Source organism: Ranitomeya variabilis, chromosome 2 (genome assembly GCF_051348905.1).
Source record: "Ranitomeya variabilis isolate aRanVar5 chromosome 2, aRanVar5.hap1, whole genome shotgun sequence".
NCBI lineage: Eukaryota > Metazoa > Chordata > Amphibia > Anura > Dendrobatidae > Ranitomeya > Ranitomeya variabilis.
The window spans coordinates 604,147,603-604,170,531 of record NC_135233.1 but is presented as its reverse complement, the minus strand read 5'-3'; the positions used below and the strand labels follow the sequence as shown (position 1 = coordinate 604,170,531).

Here is a 22,929-nt window from a genome sequence, read left to right as displayed (position 1 = left end):
CGTGCAAGTTCAGTTACTCTCCGTACAGCCAGGTTTCTGCATAGATATCCACTACTCTCTGCAGAGTAGCCAAGAGTAATCACTTTATGCCAGATTGTCAGGAAAGCAGTACACTGCAGTGCATGGCAGTATAACAGAGAAGATTGTTCCTACATCAGCTTCCAGAGGGGGAAGGAGACTGATTCTACATAGGTCTCGCCTACAGCAGTACAGAGGAAGACATGGAATAATAAAATGTTTTACAGACACACTATAAATTAGATTCAAACAGCTGTTAACAAGATTATTGGTATGAAAATTATCATGTATTTAACCATATAACTACCATATAAGAACGCTCACCTGACGGAAGAGGACGCCGGTGTCTGTGCAGTATCTATTGGTCTCCTCCCCGCCTTGTAAGACCACAATGGAGTCTTTGGGGACATCAGGGTTGTTCCTCAGTCTGTCGCAGAGACGTTTTCTGTTCAGGGCAAACAGAGCAGCTGGCACTCTCAGCGTTTCATTCCCCAGCCAATACGATGGTCTAAGGGAGGACAACAAAGTGATGCGGATGAATATTCCAGATTAATTAATGGAAAAGAAGAAACAGTCATCATTTTGGAAGTTAGTGCAATGGATACGGAGAATTCAGTACATACACATCATGGGGGGGCATTTTTTTACATACTGTAAGACGGTATATACTCAAGGGGAGGAGAGTGATTCCATTCACATGAATGAATGACCAAGGGATAACATATGAAGTATGCTGGGAAATCAAAAGCAGCAGAGTACAGGCTTTAATGACAGTCTATACTCTGCACCCCGATATCCATAAGCCTTTGACGGCTGGACCTTTTCAGTTCAATGGGTCTGAGGGCACCAAAAGTGCTAAACAGGGGCATGCGCTATGATCCGATTTGGCCGATTTGGAAGGTTGATATGCAAATTTATGGTAATCTAAAAGGAAAATAATCCTCTTAAATTTAATTTATAAATATCACTAACAGTGGTTAATTACAATGAGATAATGGAAAATGAACCGAGATCAGCTGATAATTATTCTGCCTTCAGGCATGGCACGCCATCAGACCCACCGGGAAATCCATCTGGAAGGACGTAGTACCAAGCAGAAGTGTTTAATCCCTTTAAACTGCATAAAATGAAAAAAAAAATCCATACCGAATCTGCATCTCCACTCCTATCCTGCAGAGTCACACTTCAGCTCAGATTTAGGAAGCTGTTTGTTGGGGGCCTTACACTCTGGAGCTACAGGGTCCACATAGGGCTACGTTCCCATGATAAGCTTTTGTCGCTGCACCATTTCTGCACCTATTAAATTGGGCTTCTTGCGTTTTTATCATATTTTTTGTCTCTTTTTGGTGTGTCACGCTTTCAATAAAACTCCGTTGTTTCTGACACTTCCTGGTATTTGGCTTTGACGAAACTTTATTGACATACTTAGGTGTGGATTCCAAGCGTTTTTCATGCGTTTCCACTGTAGAAATGCACTTACGGCACAGGAGCTGAGGGTTTAAGATTTGCTAAGTGTCACTTTATTCTGTCAATGTTGATTGCAAAATTCACTTTTTTTGCAATACAAAGGGATAAAACGTGCTCCCGATGTCTGCAGCGATAGATCCCTGTGTGAATACTGGGGAGGTCAGTAGAGGCGAAACATCCAGGCAGCAAAAAAAAGGGTGAAAATGCTGAGAAATATACATTGAGGAATTGCTCTTTCTGCAATTCTCTTATGGTGGAAGTTGAATCGACACTTTCTGCGCTGTGGTCCCCGTCTGCAGTCACGCAGAGGTCACGTCTCTGGCTTCATTACAGGAACACAGTGCTCCCCACTGTGAAATGTAGGAACATTACAAACCGCGCACAAGTTGCAGACTCGGGCTTTTATACAGGTCGCGTCAGTGTGGGTTACGTGAGTGTCCATATAGCACGAGGTGCATTATCTATGCGAGGGTCGCTCAGGGACACAGATGTCTTATGTGATGTTTCATAGTGAATCTTGTCATCAGGATACTGGGCAGCCCCCCAGCACATGATATAAAGGGGTCCATCTTACTTTCTAGATCTACTTTACTGCATAATGAGCAGATGTGTCATAAATTATTTTTCATTAATGTTTCTTTAAGAATTAAATATATAGAAAAAAAAAACAAACCATAATCAGGTTCCTCTCATCATGTTCTCATACACTTTATACAGTTAATAGCCCTCTGTGTCTGTACTGCTACATAATACTTAGGCAGTTAACTGGTTCATGCAGCTTTACATAAACACCCGAGCCTTACACTATGGCTGGTCCAAATAACTAAAGCAATTGTTACCATCCACCTCTCGTGTCTCCCCTTTTCCTCATAGTTTGTAAGCTTGCGAGCAGGGCCCTCATTCCTCCTGGTATCTGTTTTGAACTGTGATTTCTGTTATGCTGTAATATCTATTGTCTGTACAAGCCCCCTCTATAATTTGTAAAGCGCTGCGGAATATGTTGGCGCTATATAAATAAAAATTATTATTATTATTATTATTATATACAGAAAAGCAATGAGATAAAATAACTTGGGGTCAGCAAGATACGATTAGCTGAGAATTACTACAGCAGCTGTAGAAAAAAGCCAGCATCTTTATGGAGGAGCGGAGACGTCTTAATGCTCGCGCAGCACAATTCAGGCAATAAAGCCGGCACATTGGCATTTTCCACATTTATTGATTTGCACAAAGCAATTCAATTAGTCACTTATTGAAAAAACCATCCCTAACACTTCTGCTGCCGCTGAGAAGAATCTGCAGCAGCGAAGCACCGTACTCTGAAGACGACATTGGGGTGAGCTGCACGGTAGCGAGGAGAGACAGAAACTATACATATGCACTGGTCTAATGATACAGCCCCAGCAGCTGGTGGAGATTGCTGGGAGATGTAGTTGTGTACCCAATTACAAGGTCATATTCGGAATAGTACTTTAGTAACAGCTGGCATTGGATGCTGGGAATTGTAGTTCTCAAGCAGATGTTGGTGCACAGTGGAAATTGAGTTCTACTCTATATATATAAGAGGCATCGTGATTACTCGCTAATCCCGCCCCCTGCACAGTAGCTCCGTATATATAAGAGGCATCGTGATTACTCGCTAATTCCGCCCCCACACATCACTACACAGAATCCCGCCCCCCACCCCATTACCACACACAATCCCACCCCCTCACCCCATTACCACACATAATCCCACCCCCCCACCCCATTACCACACATAATCCCACCCCCCCACCCCATTACCACACATAATCCCGCCCCCATCACCACATCACCACACATAATCCCGCCCCCCACCACATCACCACACATAATCCTGCCCCCCACCACATCACCACACATAATCCTGCCCCCCACCACATCACCACACATAATCCCGCCCCCCCACCACATCACCACACATAATCCTGCCCCCCACCACATCACCACACATAATCCTGCCCCTCACCACATCACCACACATAATCCCGCCCCCCCACCACATCACCACACATAATACCGCCCCCCCACCACATATAATCTCGCCCACCACATCACCACGCATAATCCCGCACCCCACATCACCACAGATAATCCCGTCCCCCCACCACATTACCACACATAATTCCGCCCCCCCCACATCAGCACACATAATCCCGCCCCCCACAACATCACCACAGATAATCACGCCCCCCTACCACATTACCACACATAATCCCACCCCCCCCACCACATCACCACACATAATCCCGCCCCCCACGACAACACCATACATAATCCCACCCCCCCACCACATTACCACAGATAATCCCACCCCCACACATTACCACACATAATCCCGCCCCCCTACCACATCACCACACATAATCCCGCCCCCCCACCACAACACACTCGCTAATCCCGCCCCCTGCACAGTAGCTCCACCCCACCACATCACCACACATAATCCCGCCCCTTCACCACACATAATCCAGCCCCCCACCACATTATCACACATAATCCCGCCCCCCACCACATTACCACAGATAATCCCGCCCCCCACCACATTACCACAGATAATCCCGCCCCCCACTACATTACCACACATAATCCCACCCCCCACCACATTACGACACATAATCCCGCCCCCCACATTACCACACGAGGCTCAGTCCCCACACATTACCACACGAGGCTCCGTCCCCCCACATTACCACAGCCCCCCACCACATTATCACACATAATCCCGCCCCCCACCACATTACCACACATAATCCCACCCCTCCACCACACATAATCCAGCCCCCCACCACATTATCACACATAATCCTGCCCCCCACCACATTACCACACATAATCCTGCCCCTTCACCACACATAATCCAGCCCCCCACCACATTATCACACATAATCCCGCCCCCACCACATTACCACAGATAATCCCGCCCCCCACTACATTACCACACATAATCCCACCCCCCACCACATTACGACACATAATCCCGCCCCCCACATTACCACACGAGGCTCAGTCCCCACACATTACCACACGAGGCTCCGTCCCCCCACATTACCACAGCCCCCACCACATTATCACACATAATCCCGCCCCCCACCACATTACCACACATAATCCCACCCCTCCACCACACATAATCCAGCCCCCCACCACATTATCACACATAATCCTGCCCCCCACCACATTACCACACATAATCCTGCCCCTTCACCACACATAATCCAGCCCCCCACCACATTATCACACATAATCCCGCCCCCACCACATTACCACAGATAATCCCGCCCCCCACTACATTACCACACATAATCCCACCCCCCACCACATTACGACACATAATCCCGCCCCCCACATTACCACACGAGGCTCAGTCCCCACACATTACCACACGAGGCTCCGTCCCCCCACATTACCACACGAGGCTCAGTCCCAAAACATTACCACACGAGGCTCCGTCCCCACACATTACCACACGAGGCTCCGTCCCCACACATTGCCACACGAGGCTCCGTCCCCCCACATTACCACACGAGGCTCCGTCCCCACACATTGCCACACGAGGCTCCGTCCCCACACATTACCACACGAGGCTCCATCCCCACACATTGCCACACGAGGCTCCGTCCCCACACATTACCACACGAGGCTCCGTCCCCACACATTGCCACACGAGGCTCCGTCCCCACACATTGCCACACGAGGCTCCGTCCCCACACATTACCACACGAGGCTCCATCCCCGCACATTACCACACGAGGCTAAGTCCCCGCACTTTACCACACGCAGCACTTCCTTTCTATGTAATTCAGCCACTTCAGCCAAGGTAAACGTACATTTAATTGCATAATCACCAGCAGCGTTAATTAGATAGCAATGAGCATGCCGAGCGTTAGCTGGCTGGAAACAGCTAGTAGCAAATAACTGTTGTGGCTCCACAAGAGCCAACAGGACATGCTGGGAGTTGTGGCTCCATAAGAGCTAGCAGGACATGCTGGGAGTTGCAGTTGTTCCAGTCTGAGAAACTCTACCACAAATTGACGCCTGGGTCAATTCCTCTTTCTGGTCTGTGTGACAATACTTTGTGGTCCTGTCTCCAGTAAACACAAGTAAACAAATGGGGAGAGGGTCTGTACAGGGGGCACAATGCCTGTTAGGGGGAGCGCCTTAACAGGGGAGGTGGGGAAGCATCTCTGCCAAGGAAATGAGGGGAAGCGTCAATGCCAGGGAAGTGGGGTCAGCGTCCATGCCGGGGAAGTGGGGGGCAGCGTCCATGCCGGGGAATTGGGGGGCAGCGTCCATGCCAGAGAAGTGGGGGGCAGCCTCCATGTTGGAGAAGTGGGGGGGCTGCGTCCGGGCTGGGGAAGTGGGGGGCAACCTCAGTGACGAGGAAATGGGGGCAGCGTCCATGTCAGGGAAGTGGGGGGGCAGCGTCTGTGCCGGGGAAGTGGGGGGCAACCTCAGTGATGAGGAAATGGGGGCAGCGTCCGTGCTGGGGATGTGGGGAGGCAGCGTCCGTTCTGGGGAAGTGGGGAGGCAGCGTCAGTGACGACGAAATGGGGGCAGCGTCCGTGATGGGGAAGTGGGGAGGCAGCGTCTGTGATGGGGAAGTGGGGAGGCAGCGTCAGTGACGACGAAATGGGGGCAGCGTCCGTGATGGGGAAGTGGGGGGGCAGCGTCCGTGTCGGGGGAAGTGGGGAGCAGCGTCCGTGTCGGGGGAAGTGGGGAGCAGCGTCCGTGTCGGGGGAAGTGGGGAGCAGAATCCGTGCCGGGGAAGTAGGGGGGCAGCGTCTGTGCCAGAGAAGTAGGGGGGCAGCATCCGTGCCGGGAAGTGGAGGGCAGCGTCCATGCCGGGGAAGTGGGGGGCAGCGTCCATGCCGGGGAATTGGGGGGCAGCGTCCATGCCAGAGAAGTGGGGGGCAGCCTCCATGTTGGAGAAGTGGGGGGGCTGCGTCCGGGCTGGGGAAGTGGGGGGCAACCTCAGTGACGAGGAAATGGGGGCAGCGTCCATGTCAGGGAAGTGGGGGGGCAGCGTCTGTGCCGGGGAAGTGGGGGGCAACCTCAGTGATGAGGAAATGGGGGCAGCGTCTGTGCTGGGGATGTGGGGAGGCAGCGTCCGTGCTGGGGAAGTGGGGAGGCAGCGTCAGTGACGACGAAATGGGGGCAGCGTCCGTGATGGGGAAGTGGGGAGGCAGCGTCTGTGATGGGGAAGTGGGGAGGCAGCGTCAGTGACGACGAAATGGGGGCAGCGTCCGTGATGGGGAAGTGGGGGGGCAGCGTCCGTGTCGGGGGAAGTGGGGAGCAGCGTCCGTGTCGGGGGAAGTGGGGAGCAGCGTCCGTGTCGGGGGAAGTGGGGAGCAGCGTCCGTGTCGGGGGAAGTGGGGAGCAGAATCCGTGCCGGGGAAGTAGGGGGGCAGCGTCTGTGCCAGAGAAGTAGGGGGGCAGCATCCGTGCCGGGAAGTGGAGGGCAGCGTCCGTGCCGGAGAAGTGGGGGGGCAGCGTCCGTGCCGGGGAAGTGGGGGGCAGCGTCCATGCCAGAGAAGTGGGGGGGCAGCGTCCATGCCAGAGAAGTGGGGGGCAGCATCCGTGCCGGGGAAGTGGGGGGGGCAGCGTCCGTGCCGGGGAAGTGGGGGGCAGAGTCCGTGTCGGGGAAGTGGGGGGCAGCGTCCGTGCCGGAGAAGTGGGGGGGGCAGCGTCCGTGCTGGGGAAGTGGGGGGGGCAGAGTCCGTGTCGGGGAAGTGGGGGGCAGCGTCCGTGCCGGAGAAGTGGGGGGGGCAGCGTCCAGGCTGGGAAAGTGGGGGGCGACATCAGTGATGAGGAAATGGGGGGCAGTGTACATACAGAGAGGTGATCTCGGGCGATTAACCCTCTGCTCACTATCTCCTCTCACTGCAATCTCATCTCAAAGTTCACTTCTCCACATTCGCTGACTCTGCAGGAACATGGAGCCGTCCTGCACTCGGCGCCCTTCTCCCCGGCCGTATACAGGCGCATATTCAGGGGTAGTGGGGCTGGGACAGTGTGCGACATCCATCAATCAGCCCCCCAAACCTCAGCTTCCTGCAACTATAAGCCCACCCAGACAGGTAATCTATACCATATACAGAAGGACTACAAGGACCAGCAGGCCTGCAGGGAATATTATGTGGGACTACAAGTCCCAGCATACACAGCAGTATGACTATCAGCAAGTAACATACTAGTACTGAAGCACTGTAAGTCCCAGCATACAGTTTCTGTTGAACCAGCGGGCAGGTACTGTGGGTTTTCTCACACTAATGTTCTGCAGGAATAAAATAAGTGTCGCTAAAATAGCTGCGACATTTCTCTCAGACGGTACCGCACGCGGACACAGATACACTTACCCCTCAGCTGCTGCCATGTCGCCGTCAGGACTTTGTCTGTCACGTGACCTGACGCTGTCACATGACTCTACCAGCTGAGCGCCGACACAGAGGGGGCGGAGCCGTGAGTGCCAAGCCTCGCTGCTGCCGTCTCCTAGCAACTGTCCCTGAACATCACTGGTCATAGAAATGGTGCGAAGACCCCTGTGCTGGTGAGTGCTGGTGTGTGTTGGTCCGCTGGTCCTCCAGACAGTGCAGGAGGGCAGGCTCAGTGACAGGCACCAGGAATACGCGCTTTATTTTCCTTGGTTTGAAAAGTAAAACTTAAAATTGGTAAAAATAATAATTAACAAGAATGCTGGTACATTTCTCCTTAGGATTTCTTGATACGTGTTCAACTCCATCTTGCCTTCCATTCACTACAGGTTTCTAGTGTCAGAGAAAGAGAAATAACCCCAGAGTATCATCAAGCCCCCGCCATGCTTCACTCTGGGCATCACCGAGCCACCACCATGCTTCACTGTCAATATCACCAAACCACCACCATGCTGCTATGTAGATATCACCAAGCCACCACCGTGCTTCATTGTAGATATCACCAAGCCACCACCATGCTTCACTGTAGATATCACCGAGCCCCCGCCATGCTTCACTGTAGATATCACCGAGCCACCACCATGCTGCACTGTAGATATCACCAAGCCACCACCATGCTTCACTGTAGATATCACCAAGCCACCACCATGCTTCACTGTAGATATCACCGAGCCCCCGCCATGCTTCACTGTAGATATCACCGAGCTACCACCATGCTTCACTGTAGATATCACCAAGCCACCACCATGCTTCACTGTAGATATTACCGAGCCACCACTATGCTTCACTGTAGATATCACCAAGCCACCACCATGCTTCACTGTACATATTACCGAGCCACCACCATGCTTCACTGTAGATATCACCAAGCCACCACCATGCTTTACTGTAGATATCACCAAGCCACCACCATGCTTTACTTTAGATATCACCAAGCCACCACCATGCTTTACTGTAGATATAACCAAGCCACCACCATGCTTCACTGTAGATATCACCAAGCCACCACCATGCTTCACTGTAGATATCACCAAGCCACCACCATGCTTCACTGTAGATATTACCGAGCCACCACCATGCTTCACTGTAGATATTACCGAGCCACCACTATGCTTCACTGTAGATATCACCAAGCCACCACCATGCTTCACTGTAGATATTACCGAGCCACCACTATGCTTCACTGTAGATATCACCAAGCCCCCGCCATGCTTCACTGTAGATATCACCAAGCCACCACTGTGCTTCACTGTAGATATCACCAAGCCACCACCATGCTTCACTGTAGATATCACCGAGCAACCACCATGCTTTACTGTAGATATCACCAAGCCACCACCATGCTTCACTGTAGATATCACCAAGCCACCACCATGCTTCACTGTAGATATCACCAAGCCACGACCATGCTTCACTGTAGATATCACTAAGCCACCACCATGCTTCACTGTGGATATCACCAAGCCACCACCATGCTTTGCTGTAGACATCACCGAGCCACCATCATTCTTCATAGTAGAGATGACCGAGCCACCACTATGCTTCACTGTAGATATTACCGAGCCACCACCATGCTTCACTGTAGATATCACCAGGAGCATAACTACAATAGGTGCAGGGTGCCATCGCACCTGGGCCCTGGAGCCTAAGGGGACCAAAAAGTCCCTTTGGTATATATGAAATACAATAAAAAACTTGCAATAATTGGGTTTGTTGTCCTCATATGATCTCGAGCGTGGGAACTTCTCCAAGGCTCCAGTTCATGAGGACATCCAGCAGAGGGCGCATCACCGCGACTCAAGGTAAATACAGATCACCCTGCTTTCCATTCAGTACCCGGGGTTTTACAGGGAGGAGCGAGTGCTTTAGCACAGCTCCTGGCTGTAAAATGATTTAACCCCTTCAGGTGGGACATAACGACGGAAGGTATGGAATATTGCTGTTTGTTTTTTTAACTTTGTTTCAGGACGATGGTCTTCAGGTGGATTAAGAGTCTAATAAAATATTACAACAACCTGTGTCTTTATTTCATTAAAATACTTTGTAATAATGTGTGTGTGTTTTATTAACCATTTAGTACTATTGGATTAACAATGGATAGGTGTCATAATTGACGCCTCTCCATTATTAACCTGGCTTAATGTCACCTTACAATAGCAAGGTGACATTAACCCTTCATTACCCCATATCCCACCGCTACAGGGGAGTGGGAAGAGAGTGGCCAAGTGCCAGAATAGGCGCATCTTCCAGATGTGCCTTTTCTGGGGTGGCTGGGGGCAGATGTTTGTAGCCAGGGGGGGCCAATAACCATGGACCCTCTCTAGGCTATTAATATCTGCCCTCAGTCACTGGCTTTACCACTCTGGTGGAGAAAATTGCACGGGAGCCCACGCAAATTTTTTCCGCCATTTAACCCTTTATTTTAGCAGCTACAGCGGGCAAATTTTGCACATACACACTACTAACATTAGTAGTGTGGAATATGCAAAAAAAAAGGGGATATGAGATGGTTTACTGTATGTAAACTATGTCTCATATCCTGTCGGGTTTGTGAAGGAGAAATGAAAAGCCGGCAATTGAATTACCGGCTTTTTACATATCTCGCGCTGAATTAAATATAAATACAGAATATATATATTTATGTGTCTCAATGACATATATATATATATATATATATATATATACATACTGTAGATATGTTTTAACGAACATTTGAGCACATAAATCCATTAGATGTCGGTTTTGCAAGCCTGCGAGAAAATATCGCAGTACGGATGCCATACGGATTACATACGGAGGATGCCATGCGCAAAATACGCTGACACACCCTGCCTACGGATGACATACGGATCACTATTTTGGGAACATTTCTGCGTATTACTGCCGTAAAAAACGGACCGTATTGTCTTACGCTGAGTGTGACGCCGGTCTAAGAAGGACCTTGTTTGCTATTTACTTGAACTGTTGTGCACATGCTGCAGCCACGTTTGTGCATATAAACACTGACTTTGCCTGCAGCAGAGCTGCTAAAGGTACCGTCACATTAAGCGACGCTGCAGCGATATAGGCAACGATGCCGATCGCTGCAGCGTCGCTGTTTCGTCGCTGTGTGATCGCTGGAGAGCTGTCACACAGACAGCTCTCCAGCGACCAACGATGCCGAAGTCCCCTGGTAACCAGGGTAAACATCGGGTTACTAAGCGCAGGGCCGCGCTTAGTAACCCGATGTTTACCCTGATTACCATTGTAAATGTAAAAAAAAACAAACAGTACATACTTACATTCCGGTGTCTGTCCCCGGCCTCAGCTTCCCTGCACTGTCTCAGCGCCGGCCGGCCGTAAAGCAGAACGGTGACGTCACCGCTGTACTTTACGGCCGGCGCTCACAGTCAGTGCGGGAAGCTGACGGCGAGGGGACAGACACCGGAATGTAAGTATGTACTGTTTGGTTTTTTTTACATTTACAATGGTAATCAGGGTAAACATCGGGTTACTAAGCGCGGCCCTGCGCTTAGTAACCCGATGTTTACCCTGGTTACCAGTGAAGACATCGCTGAATCCGTGTCACACACACCGATTCAGCGATGTCTGCTGGAGATCCAGCGACGAAATAAGGTGCTGGCCTTCTAGCTCCGACCAACGATGTCACAGCAGGATCCAGATCGCTGCTGCGTGTCAAACACAACGATATCGCTATCCAGGACGCTGCAACGTCACGGATCGCTAGCGATATCGTTGTTAAGTCGCTCAGTGTGAAGGTACCTTAAGGCACTTCTCCTGATATCATCTTGTTTGCTGTGTTTGAACTTGCTCACACCTTGCACCTGTGTTTATTTGAATAATACAGACTTTACACTGCACTTTGGTTCTGTTGCCTTATTTGTCTCAAGCCAAGAGATTCCTGAGTGTACCACTATAATTGTTACACAGCCAGTCCTGAACCTCATCCCCCCAGTCCTGAACCCATAGCCCTAGTGTGGCCAGTCCTGAACGTTATACCCTGATCCTAGTGTGGCTGGTCCTGAACAGGGAGAATAAGAGGTTTTTTATATCCTAGAAGTTTGCTAAAAAGTAATAATGAGAAATACTTAATAATGAAAACAACAGTGTTATTATTTAATACGTTATGAAAAATAATAATGAACATCACATCGGTAAATGAGTAAAAAAAAAAAATAAATTGGAACAACAGTTTTTTCTCTACTCTTTCCCCAGATCAGGACTCCCTAGGTCAGGAGCTTGCAACTCCTCACATTTTTGTGCAGGCAGGATGTTGCTCCACCACTGAACTACAGCACACCATGAAACAGATGGGAGAATGTGATTATGCAATGCATCAAGAAACAGCTTATACAAGTCCATAGAGATACATTCGGTATATAACAATGTGTTTCTATGGTCCCTGTACACTGAAGTGAAGAGCAAGTTTTTTGTTCCTACAAAAGTAGCAAAAATAATTAAGCAATTCCGGAAATGTAATTTTGTTTTCTGTGAATGTCCTAGTCTTGAACCCACAACCTTGAAAAGTACAGACACAGGAGCTTTGACCTATAAGCCTTGCTGTAAGGATTCTAGTGTTCCAAGGAGCCTGTTTTGCCCTTGTCCAAGAAGGAGTCTGGTACTTCGTCCTGCCCTTGAACTTCCTGTCTGTTGTGTTATTTAAGTCTGGGTTGGGAACCATTCCTTTCCTGAGGGTTTTGTGTGCTGCTGGCTCCTGAGCTTCCTTCTGGCTTGCTTCTGCAGTTCCTACTGCTGTTCCTTACTATCTCTTCCAGCTGCCTTCAGTCATCTGTGCTGCTTCCCGATCCTGGCGGTGGTTACCTTTGTTCGGACATCTGAATGAGGAGTTATACTTTTCCGGAACTGCTGTGTCCGTAAGAACCTTTAACAATATTATCAGTGTACTAATCCTTTAACTGTGTCTGTGCGGGCTGTGGTTCTGGACTTTTTTCAGCCCTAAAGTAGTACATTGGAAATCCTCCTCTTTGCTGAACATCACCTGCATATTTGTGGACTGCCATGAACGTTGCTGGACATTTTCGTTATGTATAAGTGCCGGTCGCACTCTGCTTCACTTAACATAGTTGTTGGACATTTTCGTTTTGTGCTGTTTGCACTTCGTTGTACATTCAGGATAATCTATCTATTAGTTTATGTTGTATACCTTGCTTGGAAATAGTTTGTTTTGTCTCAACCTTGGTCTCAGATTCGTTTATCACCCTGCGATCAGATTCCATAGTATCTTCATAATTGTCGGTGGAAACATTTGTATACTTGATCTGTATTACTGGCTCTGACTACAGGCAGATTATACTGATAGAAATACACTGCTGTATATAATGCATGTTGCATAAAACAGACATGATAGATAAGCAAATAGATTTGTTGTCCTGTAATAACAATCCACACAACGATCGGAATATTTTTCTAATAAAATGTATTAAAACTTTAATGCTGAGGTTGTGTTCACACCTAAAATAAATGCTGTGTTCTTTCTGCTGCTTTTTTTTTTTTTTTTTTTCACAGCATGAACAATCTGTTTATTACGTGTTTTTGTGTTTTTTTTTTATGCCTTTTCCTACTCATTTGATGCAATTTTGGGGCAGATATGAAGCAGAGTTTTTAACACTTTTTTTTTTTCTTTTTTTTTTTTAATACTGCAGAAAAGCTTTGATTCTGCACATAAAAATACACTGGCTTTTTTTTTCCCCATATGTTACTTCAGAAGAAGCTTATAGAGAGAATGCACCAACACCGCAGAGTTCAGCAGCGTCTTTAGTTGCCCTGAGGGTGGAGATTTCATGAAATCGCATACACTTAAGGTACCGTCACACTAGGCGATATCGCCAGCGATCCGTGACGTTGCAGCGACCTGGATAGCGATATCGCTGTATTTGACACGCAGCAGCGATCTGGATCCCGCTGTGAAATTGCTGGTCGCTGCTAGAAGGTCTGCACTTTATTTGGTCGCTAGGTCGCCGTGTATCGCCGTGTTTGACAGCAAAAGCAACGATACCAGCGATATTTTACACTGGTAACCAGGGTAAACATCGGGTTACTAAGCGCAGGGCCGCGCTTAGTAACCCAATGTTTACCCTGGTTACCAGCGTAAAAGTTAAAAAAACAAACAGCACATACTCACCAGCGCGTCCCCCAGCCTCTGCTTCCTGACACTGACTGAGCGCCGGCCCTAAACTGAAAGTGAAAGCACAGCGGTGACGTCACCGCTGTGCTGTTAGGGCCGGAGCTCAGTCAGTGTCAGGAAGCAGAGGCTGGGGGACGCGCTGGTGAGTATGTGCTGTTTGTTTTTTTAACTTTTACGCTGGTAACCAGGGTAAACATCGGGTTACTAAGCGCGGCCCTGCGCTTAGCAACCCGATGCTTACCCTGGTTACCCGGGGACCTCGGCATCGTTGGTCGCTGGAGAGCGGTCTGTGTGACAGCTCTCCAGCGACCAAACAGCGACGCTGCAGCGATCGGCATCGCTGTCGCTATCGCTGCAGCGTCGCTTAATGTGACGGTACCTTTAGAAAATTAGGCCGTATTCACACGGTAGCGCAAGTGCTGCATATTTTCCTTTACTTTTTTTAGAGAAAAAAATTCTGCTATGTTTACTGTCTTATAGTGGATGTGATTTTGTGAAGCCTGCATCCGCTATTAGAATGAATATCATTCCTGGGAATATATCACCAAATATCTACTCAAACACATGAGTTTTGCAAATTCACGGTAAGAAAGTCAGAAAGTAAAAAGACATTAGAGACAACGGCCATATGTGTGCTCATATCAATAGAAGCTGCAAATAAATAGTGTAATATGCAACTTTCCTATGGAGATGGGATGCCCCACACTGCCCCGACGCACGTTTCGCTTTCTCAAGGGAAGGTGCATCTATTTACACTATGGCTACTCCATTTTTCATTTGCATGTCTTAGGAGTACTCCACTTTTCTCTACTTCATTTACACTATATGTGGGGAAACCACATTACCTTGACAGTTCCTCACCACATTGATTATGTGCATTTGGAATATTTAGTTTAATAAAGATGAGAACGTTCCGGCAGCTCTGACTGATAAAAAAAATAAATAAATAAATAAAATAATAATCCATAGATCCTAACTGAACAGAACGCACAGAAGATTGGCCAGAGCTGGTACCCAATCAAAAGCTGCGCTGGGGACACTGGAAGGTTAGAGCGTCATGGCCTCCCGTCCCACTGACCTGGACGCTGGACCAGAGAACCAAGAATCCATCTGCTCATGTCTAGTCCCAACTGATGATACAGCGGACAGTCCTGGATTTGGGTCTACATCCTGCAGTCTCGAACATCTGCTGAATTTCCCTCCCTACTAGTGCCCCTCTGGCAACTCCTACTGCCAGGGAAGAAAGAAAAGGTAAATTGGGGTGCGGCCAGGGGCGTGGTAGCCAAAAATTGCTCCCGCTATCCTTCTTTCTATGCTTTAGGGGTTGTTCACACGATCCTTTTTTCGCTGCGGATTTTTCAGGTCCTGATTTGTGAAAACCGCAGTGCAAAACCTGCGGTGGTTTTCACTGCGGTTTTCAGTCCTTTTTCTACTGCGGATTCCACTGCGGGTTTCCAGCTGCATTTTCCTATTGGTGCAGGTGGAAACCCGCTGCGGAATCCGCAGAAAGAATTGACATGGTACTTCTTTTTTTCCGCTGAAAATCCGCGCTGATTTTCAAGCCGAAAAAAGGATAGTGGGCACAGCGGATTTCGTTTTCCATAGGGTAACATTGTACTGTACCCTGCATGGAAAACGTCTGCGGATCCGCAGCAAAAACCGCATCGTGTGAACATAGCTTTAAAAGTTGGCTGGTATGGCTTAGCTACGCGCCACCTAGGCAAGCTCAGCCCTGTGGGTCCATGAGCCACCTGCATGTGCAATACCTTAGGGTATGTTTCCACCTTCAGGATGGCTGGCGGTTTGGACGGAGCGGCAAACCCGCCCCCTTCTGTGACGCAATGATGCCGGATGTGTTCATTGCACACATCCGGCATCATCGCACCCCACACATAGGGCCCTGTGATATACCTTGCGGCGGCGCAGCGTCACCGCAAGGTACACGGACATGCTGCAATCTAAAAAGACGCGCAGCATGTCTGGAATCGCAGGGCCGCCGGGTGGGTGTTACCACACATAGTGGAGAGGGGATTTGATAAAATCCCCTCCACTATGCTGTAACATCTGGACGCTGCGTGTTTGACGCTGCGGCTCTGCTTGATCAGATTAGTTGCTATATATAAGCAAGTAAAATACCAGTAAAACAGGGAAAATTATTAGGTAATTGACACACACAGACTAAGGCCGGCCTCACACTTGGCGTAAGACAATACGCCACGTATTATACGTCCGTACTACGGCCGTAATACGGAGAAATGTTCCCAAAATATTGATCCGTAGGCAGGGTGTGTCAGCGTATTTTGCGCATGGCATCCTCCGTATGTAATCCGTATGGCATCCGTACTGCGAGATTTTCGCGCAGGCTTGCAAAACCGACATCTAATGGATTTATGTGCTCAAATGTTCGGGAAAACATATATACAGTATATATATATATATATATATATGTCATTGAGACACATATATATATATTCTGTATTTAGATTTCATTCAGCGCGATATCTGTGAACAGCCGGTAATTCAATTGCCGGCTTTTCATTTCTCCTGCACAAACCCGACAGGATATGAGACATGGTTTACATACAGTAAACCATCTCATATCCCCTTTTTTTTTGCATATTCCACACTACTAATGTTAGTAGTGTGTATGTGCAAAATTTCTGCGCTGTAGCTGCTGAAATAAAGGGTTAAATGGCGGAAAAAATTGTCGTGGGCTCCCGCGCAATTTTCTCCGCCAGAATGGTAAAGCCAGTGACTGAGGGCAGATATTAATAGCCAGGAGAGGGTCCATGGTTATTGGCCCCCCCGTGGCTAAAAACATCTGCCCCCAGCCACCCCAGAAAAGGCACATCTGGAAGATGCGCCTATTCTGGCACTTGGCCACTCTCTTCCCACTCCCTGTAGCGGTGGGATATGGGGTAATGAAGGGTTAATGCCACCTTGCTATTGGAAGGTGACATTAAGCCAGATTAATAATGGAGAGGCGTCAATTATGACACCTATCCATTATTAATCTAGTTGTTGGAAAGGGTTAAAAAACACACACACACATGATTTAAAAGTAGTTTAAATAAACACAGCGGTTGTTGTAATAATTTATTGTTCTCTCAATCCATCAGGAACACCCTCGCTTGGAAAAATAATAAACGCACAAGATACTTACCTTCTGGTGAACCGTCACGTCCCACGAAGTAATCCATCTGAAGGGGTTAACTAATATTACAGGCACGAGCCCTGCTAAATGCAGCTGTGCTCCGTGCCTGTAATCCCCGGCGAATGAATAAAATGTAGGTCATTGACCTACATTTCCTTCAGTCGTGGTGATGCGCCCCCTGGTGGATGTCCTCATATGACCTGGAGCGTGGGAAAAAGTTCCCAGGCTGCAGTTCATGAGAACATCCACCAGAGGGCGCCTCACCGCGACTCAATGTAAGTACAGATCCTGCTTTCCTTTCAGCACCCGGGGATTACAGGTACGAGCGAGTGGTTTATCGCAGCTCGTGCCTGTAATATTAGTTAACCCCTTCAGATGGATTACTTCGTGGGACGAGACGGTTCACCAGAAGGTATGTATCTTGTGCGTTTATTATTTTTCCAAGCGAGGGTGTTCCTGATGGATTGGGAGAACAATAAATTATTACAACAACCGCTGTGTTTATTTCATTAAACTACTTTTAAATCATGTGTGTGTGTGTGTGTGTGTTTTAACCCTTTCCAACAATTGGATTAATAATGGATAGGTGTCATAATTGACGCCTCTCCATTATTAATCTGGCTTAATGTCACCTTCCAATAGCAAGGTGGCATTAACCCTTCATTACCCCATATCCCACCGCTACAGGGAGTGGGAAGAGAGTGGCCAAGTGCCAGAATTGGCGCATCTTCCAGATGTGCCTTTTCTGGGGTGGCTGGGGGCAGATGTTTGTAGCCACGGGGGGTGCCAATAACCATGGACCCTCTCCTGGCTATTAATATCTGCCCTCAGTCACTGGCTTTACCATTCTGGCGGAGAAAATTGCGCGGGAGCCAACGCCAATTTTTTTCCGCCATTTAACCCTTTATTTCAGCAGCTACAGCGCTGAAATTTTGCACATACACACTACTAACATTAGTAGTGTGGAATATGCAAAAAAAAAGGGGATATGAGATGGTTTACTGTATGTAAACCATGTCTCATATCCTGTCGGGTTTGTGCAGGAGAAATGAAAAGCCGGCAATTGAATTACCGACTTTTCACTAACAGCGCTGCGTATTTCTCGCAAGTCACACTGTAGGTCCGTGTGGAATCCGTATTTTTCTCGCCCCCATAGACTTTCATTAGCGATTTTTTTGCGCAATACGCTGACAAACGCAGCATGCTGCGATTTTGTACGGCCGTAGAAAGCCGTATAATACTGAACCGTAATATACGGCTAATAGGAGCAGCCCCATTGAGAATAATTGTGCCGTTTATTTTGCGAGTTTTACGGACGTAATTTCTGCGCTCTTACGTCCGTAAAACTCGTTAGTGTGAGGCCGGCCTAAGGCAAAAGAGCTTCAGCGAGGGAAGGGGGAAGTGATCGTAATCAGCCGTGCTGGAAAACAGGTCAAGAATATGATCACACTGTGAAATGACTCAGATTGCCGGTTATAGCGTAATATTTCAGCTAAACCCCAGTGCTTCTATACTGGTGGAACGGCATAATTTATTCTTAATTACTAAGGTGAGGACTGGTGCTCCGTCACATTTACATATTCCTCGGCTGCAGCTTCTCATATACTTAATTGCAGTCTTGCTACTAAGAGGGAAAAAAAAAAAATTCCCAAACATTAAGAATTCAACTTTCTGGTCCAGAGACCCCATGTGCACTGATTTCCATCTCCAGATATTTCCGCTTAATGAATAAAGCAATTTCTGTAGACCTATTTCTCTCGGATACGTTTCATGAAATAACCATAGCATTATCATCACAGGAAGCGCCAATGTTTGCAGATCTCCACAATGGCATTCCTTCAAGGATCATTAAAGGCCCAGTACGCCTCCCTTGCGTCACACTCCATGAACCCACGGCTGGCATTCGGTTACATTAAATAACTGATAAGTAATATTGTCCTTCTCGCCGCAGTTACAGAGAAGCTTTGGAAAATTCTTCGCCATTTCTTTTTTTTCTTTATTTTTTTTTATCCCTCAGGTAATAAATCTCCGCTGTGAAAACAGTTATGTGTTTTTGTGATAGATACTTCAGCACTTTTGCCGTCTTTGATACAGAAAAGCCAAATGAGGTCTGTTGACGTGCGAAGCATTGGAAAACATACACTCTGGCGTTTGGCTTAAAACGTTGACATATGGAAGATAATAAGGAAATGTGGGAAGTCGGAAAAGTCAAGACTGTAGATCTGGGGCGGGAATAATGAAGATCGTCGTGTTGATCAGAGGTCGTAGAGCTCAGCGGAGAGCCAGGATTTCGCATTTAAAGTAAAATGTGGCTGAGATATACAGTGTATACTGAATGCAAACTAGAGGCAGACCATACGGGGTTAATGCAATTCTATTACCTTAGCAGTATATTGTTGCCCCCACTGGGGTCATCGTACCCCAGAAAAGCAAAAGAGAGGGCAGTATCAATGTAAATGTTCCATTCAAAAATGTGGTAACGCTACTCTTTAATCCTTGCAGCACTCATGATTGCAGCCAGTGGCATAACTAGAGTCCGATGGACCCCGATCCAAAAAAAAGAACCCCCCCCTTTCCGTGTTGGACTTTTCTAATATCCTAAAGCCTATAAGGACATACATGTTTACCCCCGTTATGCACTAATGTCCCCTATCAGGTATATACAGTACAGACCAAAAGTTTGAACACACCTTCTCATTTAAAGATTTTTCTGTATTTTCATGACCATGAAAATTGTACATTCACACTGAAAGCATCAAAACTATGAATTAACACATGTGGAATTATATACTTAACAAAAAAGTGTGAAACAACTGAAATTATGTCTTATATTCTAGGTTCTTCAAAGTAGCCACCTTTTGCTTTGATGACTGCTTTGCACACTCTTGGCATTCTCTTGATGAGCTTCAAGAGGTAGTCACCGGGAATGGTTTTCACTTCACAGGTGTGCCCTGTCAGGTTTAATAAGTGGGATTTCTTGCCTCATAAATGGGGTTGGGACCATCAGTTGTGTTGTGCAGAAGTCTGGTGGATACACAGCTGATAGTCCTACTGAATAGACTGTTAGAATTTGTATTATGGCAAGAAAAAAAGCAGCTAAGTAAATAAAAACGAGTGGCCATCATTACTTTAAGAAATGAAGGTCAGTCCGAAAAATTGGGCAAACTTTGAAAGTGTCCCCAAGTGCAGTGGCAAAAACCATCAAGCGCTACAAAGAAACTGGCTCACATGAGGACCGCCCCAAGAAAGGAAGACCAAGAGTCACCTCTGCTTCTGAGGATAAGTTTATCCGAGTCACCAGCCTCAGAAATCGCAGGTTAACAGCTTAGATTAGAGACCAGGTCAATGCCACACAGTTCTAGCAGCAGACACATCTCTACAACTGTTAAGAGGAGACTTTGTGCAGCAGGCCTTCATGGTAAAATAGCTGCTAGGAAACCACTGCTAAGGACATGCAACAAGCAGATGAGACTTGTTTGGGCTAAAGAACACAAGGAATGGACATTAGACCAGTGGAAATCTGTGCTTTGGTCTGATGAGTCCAAATTTGAGATCTTTGGTTCCAACCACGGTGTCTTTGTGCGAAGCAGAAAAGGTGAACGGATGGACTCTACATGCCTGGTTCCCACCGTGAAGCATGGAGGAGGGGAGGTGTGATGGTGTGGGGGTGCTTTGCGGGTAACACTGTTGGGGATTTATTCAAAACTAGTTGTTTCCAGCCAGCTAACGCTCGGCACGCTCATTGCTATCTAGTTAACGCTGCTGGTGATTAAACTAAAGTCAATAATGACAACAATCCTACGATTTAGTCGATATTGTTGTTGTCGATCAGCTACTGCATCGTTGTCCGGATTTTCTTGTGAGATGGTCCTGGCGACTCTTCTTGGCTCATTTTGTTTTGGAGAATGCGGATGCAATTAAAGGTACGTTTACCTTGGCTGAAGTGGTTGAATTACATAGAAAGGAAGTGCTGCGTGTGGTAATGTGTGGGGACGGAGCCTCGTGTGGTAATGTGTGGGGACGGAGCCTCGTGTGGTAATGTGTGGGGACGGAGCCTCGTGTGGTAATGTGTGGGGACGGAGCCTCGTGTGGTAAGGTGTGGGGACGGAGCCTCGTGTGGTAATGTGTGGGGACGGAGACTCATGTGGTAATGTGGGGGGGCGGGATTGTGTGGTAATGTGGTGGGGGGCAGCATTATGTGTGGTAATGTGGTGGGGGGTGGGATTATGTGTGGTGATATGGTGGGGGGCGGGATTATCTGTGGTAATGTGGTGGGGCAGGATTGTGTGTGGTAATGTGGTGGGGGGCGGGATTGTGTGTGGTAATGGGGTGGTTAGCGGGATTGTGTGTGGTAATGTGGTGGGGGGCGGGATTGTGTGTGGTAATGGGGTGGGGGGCGGGATTGTGTGTGGTGATGTGGTGGGGGGCGGGATTGTGTGTGGTGATGGGGTGGGGGCGGGATTATGTGTGGTGATGTGGTGGGGGGCGGGATTATGTGTGGTAATGTGGTGGGGGCTGAGCTACTGTGCAGGGGGCAGGATTAGCGAGTAATCACGATGCCTCATATATATATAGATTGAAGGCATACTGAACCAGCATGGCTACCACCGCATCTTGCAGCGGCATGCTATTCCATCTGGTTTGCGTTTAGTTGGACCATCATTTATTTTTCAACAGGACAATGACCCCCAAACACACCTCCAGGCTGTGTAAGGGTTATTTGACCAAGAAGGAGAGTGATGGGGTGCTACGCCAGATGACCTGGCCTCCAGTCACCAGACCTGAACCCAATCGAGATGGTTTGGGGTGAGCTGGACAGCAGAGTGAAGGCAAAAGGGCCAACAAGTGCTAAGCATCTCTGGGAACTCCTTCAAGATTGTTGGAAGACCATTCCCGGTGACTACCTCTAGAAGCTCATCAAGAGAATGCCAAGCATGCTCAAAGCAGTCATCAAAGCAAAAGGTGGATACTTTGAAGAACCTAGAATATAAGACATATTTTCAGTTGTTGCACACTTTTTTGTTAAGTATATCATTTCACATGTGTTAATTCATTGTTTTGATGCCTTCAGTGTGAATTTACAATTTTCATAGTCATCAAAATACAGAAAAATCTTTAAATGAGAAGGTGTGTCCAAACTTTTGGTCTGTACTGTATGTAATTTTTATTTTTCCTGGGCCCTATCCTGGTATATATGTCCTCCATCTTGGTCTTTTTGTTTCCCATCCTGGGCCCATTCTGGTATATATGCCCCCATCCTGGTCTATATGTCCTACATGCTGGTATATATGCAGTATATGTCCCCATCCTGGTATATGTGTGTGTTTCCCCCCCCCCCCCCCGCCATCCTGTTATACATGTCCTTAATCCTGGGCCCATCCTGGTATATTTTTCTCCCATCCTGGTCTTTATGTGCCATCCTGGTATATCTGCTCCCCATTCTGGTATATCTGTCCTCTATCCTGGTATACATGTCCCTATACTGGGCCCGCTCCTGGTATATCTGGCCGCCATCCTGACATGTATGACAGCCATCCTAAGTCCATCCTGGTATATATACAGTATGTCTCCCATCCTAGTCTATGTCTCCTGTCCTGGTCTAGATGTTCCTCATCGTGGGCCCATCCTGGTATAAATTCAGCTGTTATTTAATGCATTAAAAATTAAACAATTCCACTCCACTTCCCCGC

The 22,929-nt window shown here is 47.8% G+C and overlaps 1 protein-coding gene and 1 long non-coding RNA gene across 5 annotated transcripts in view; one reads left to right on the top strand and one right to left on the bottom strand.

Moving 5' to 3' along the window:
* Positions 1-7,967, bottom strand: part of PEPD (peptidase D) — a 225,868-nt gene extending 217,901 nt beyond the window's left edge. The window contains exons 1-2 of one of the 2 annotated variants that reach the window (XM_077288630.1): positions 7,866-7,967; positions 343-526 (exon numbers count right to left, since the gene is read on the bottom strand). In XM_077288630.1, the coding sequence (XP_077144745.1) occupies positions 343-526; positions 7,866-7,882 (201 nt within the window). In that variant the 5' untranslated portion in view covers positions 7,883-7,967. Of the gene's footprint in view, positions 1-342; positions 527-7,700 lie in introns of both variants that reach the window. The other variant, XM_077288631.1, reaches the window with a different exon arrangement.
* A 45-nt stretch (positions 7,968-8,012) lies between these two features.
* LOC143807271 (uncharacterized) lies at positions 8,013-19,555 on the top strand. 3 transcript variants are annotated; one of them, XR_013221688.1, is made up of 4 exons: positions 8,013-8,056; positions 12,156-12,814; positions 15,055-15,336; positions 19,039-19,555. It is a non-coding gene; the product is annotated as an uncharacterized LOC143807271 (long non-coding RNA). The 3 variants fall into 3 exon arrangements; XR_013221687.1 differs by lacking the exon at positions 8,013-8,056 and having other exon boundaries at positions 11,877-12,814; XR_013221689.1 differs by lacking the exon at positions 8,013-8,056 and having other exon boundaries at positions 11,886-12,315.
* Positions 19,556-22,929: the final 3,374 nt, after the last annotated feature.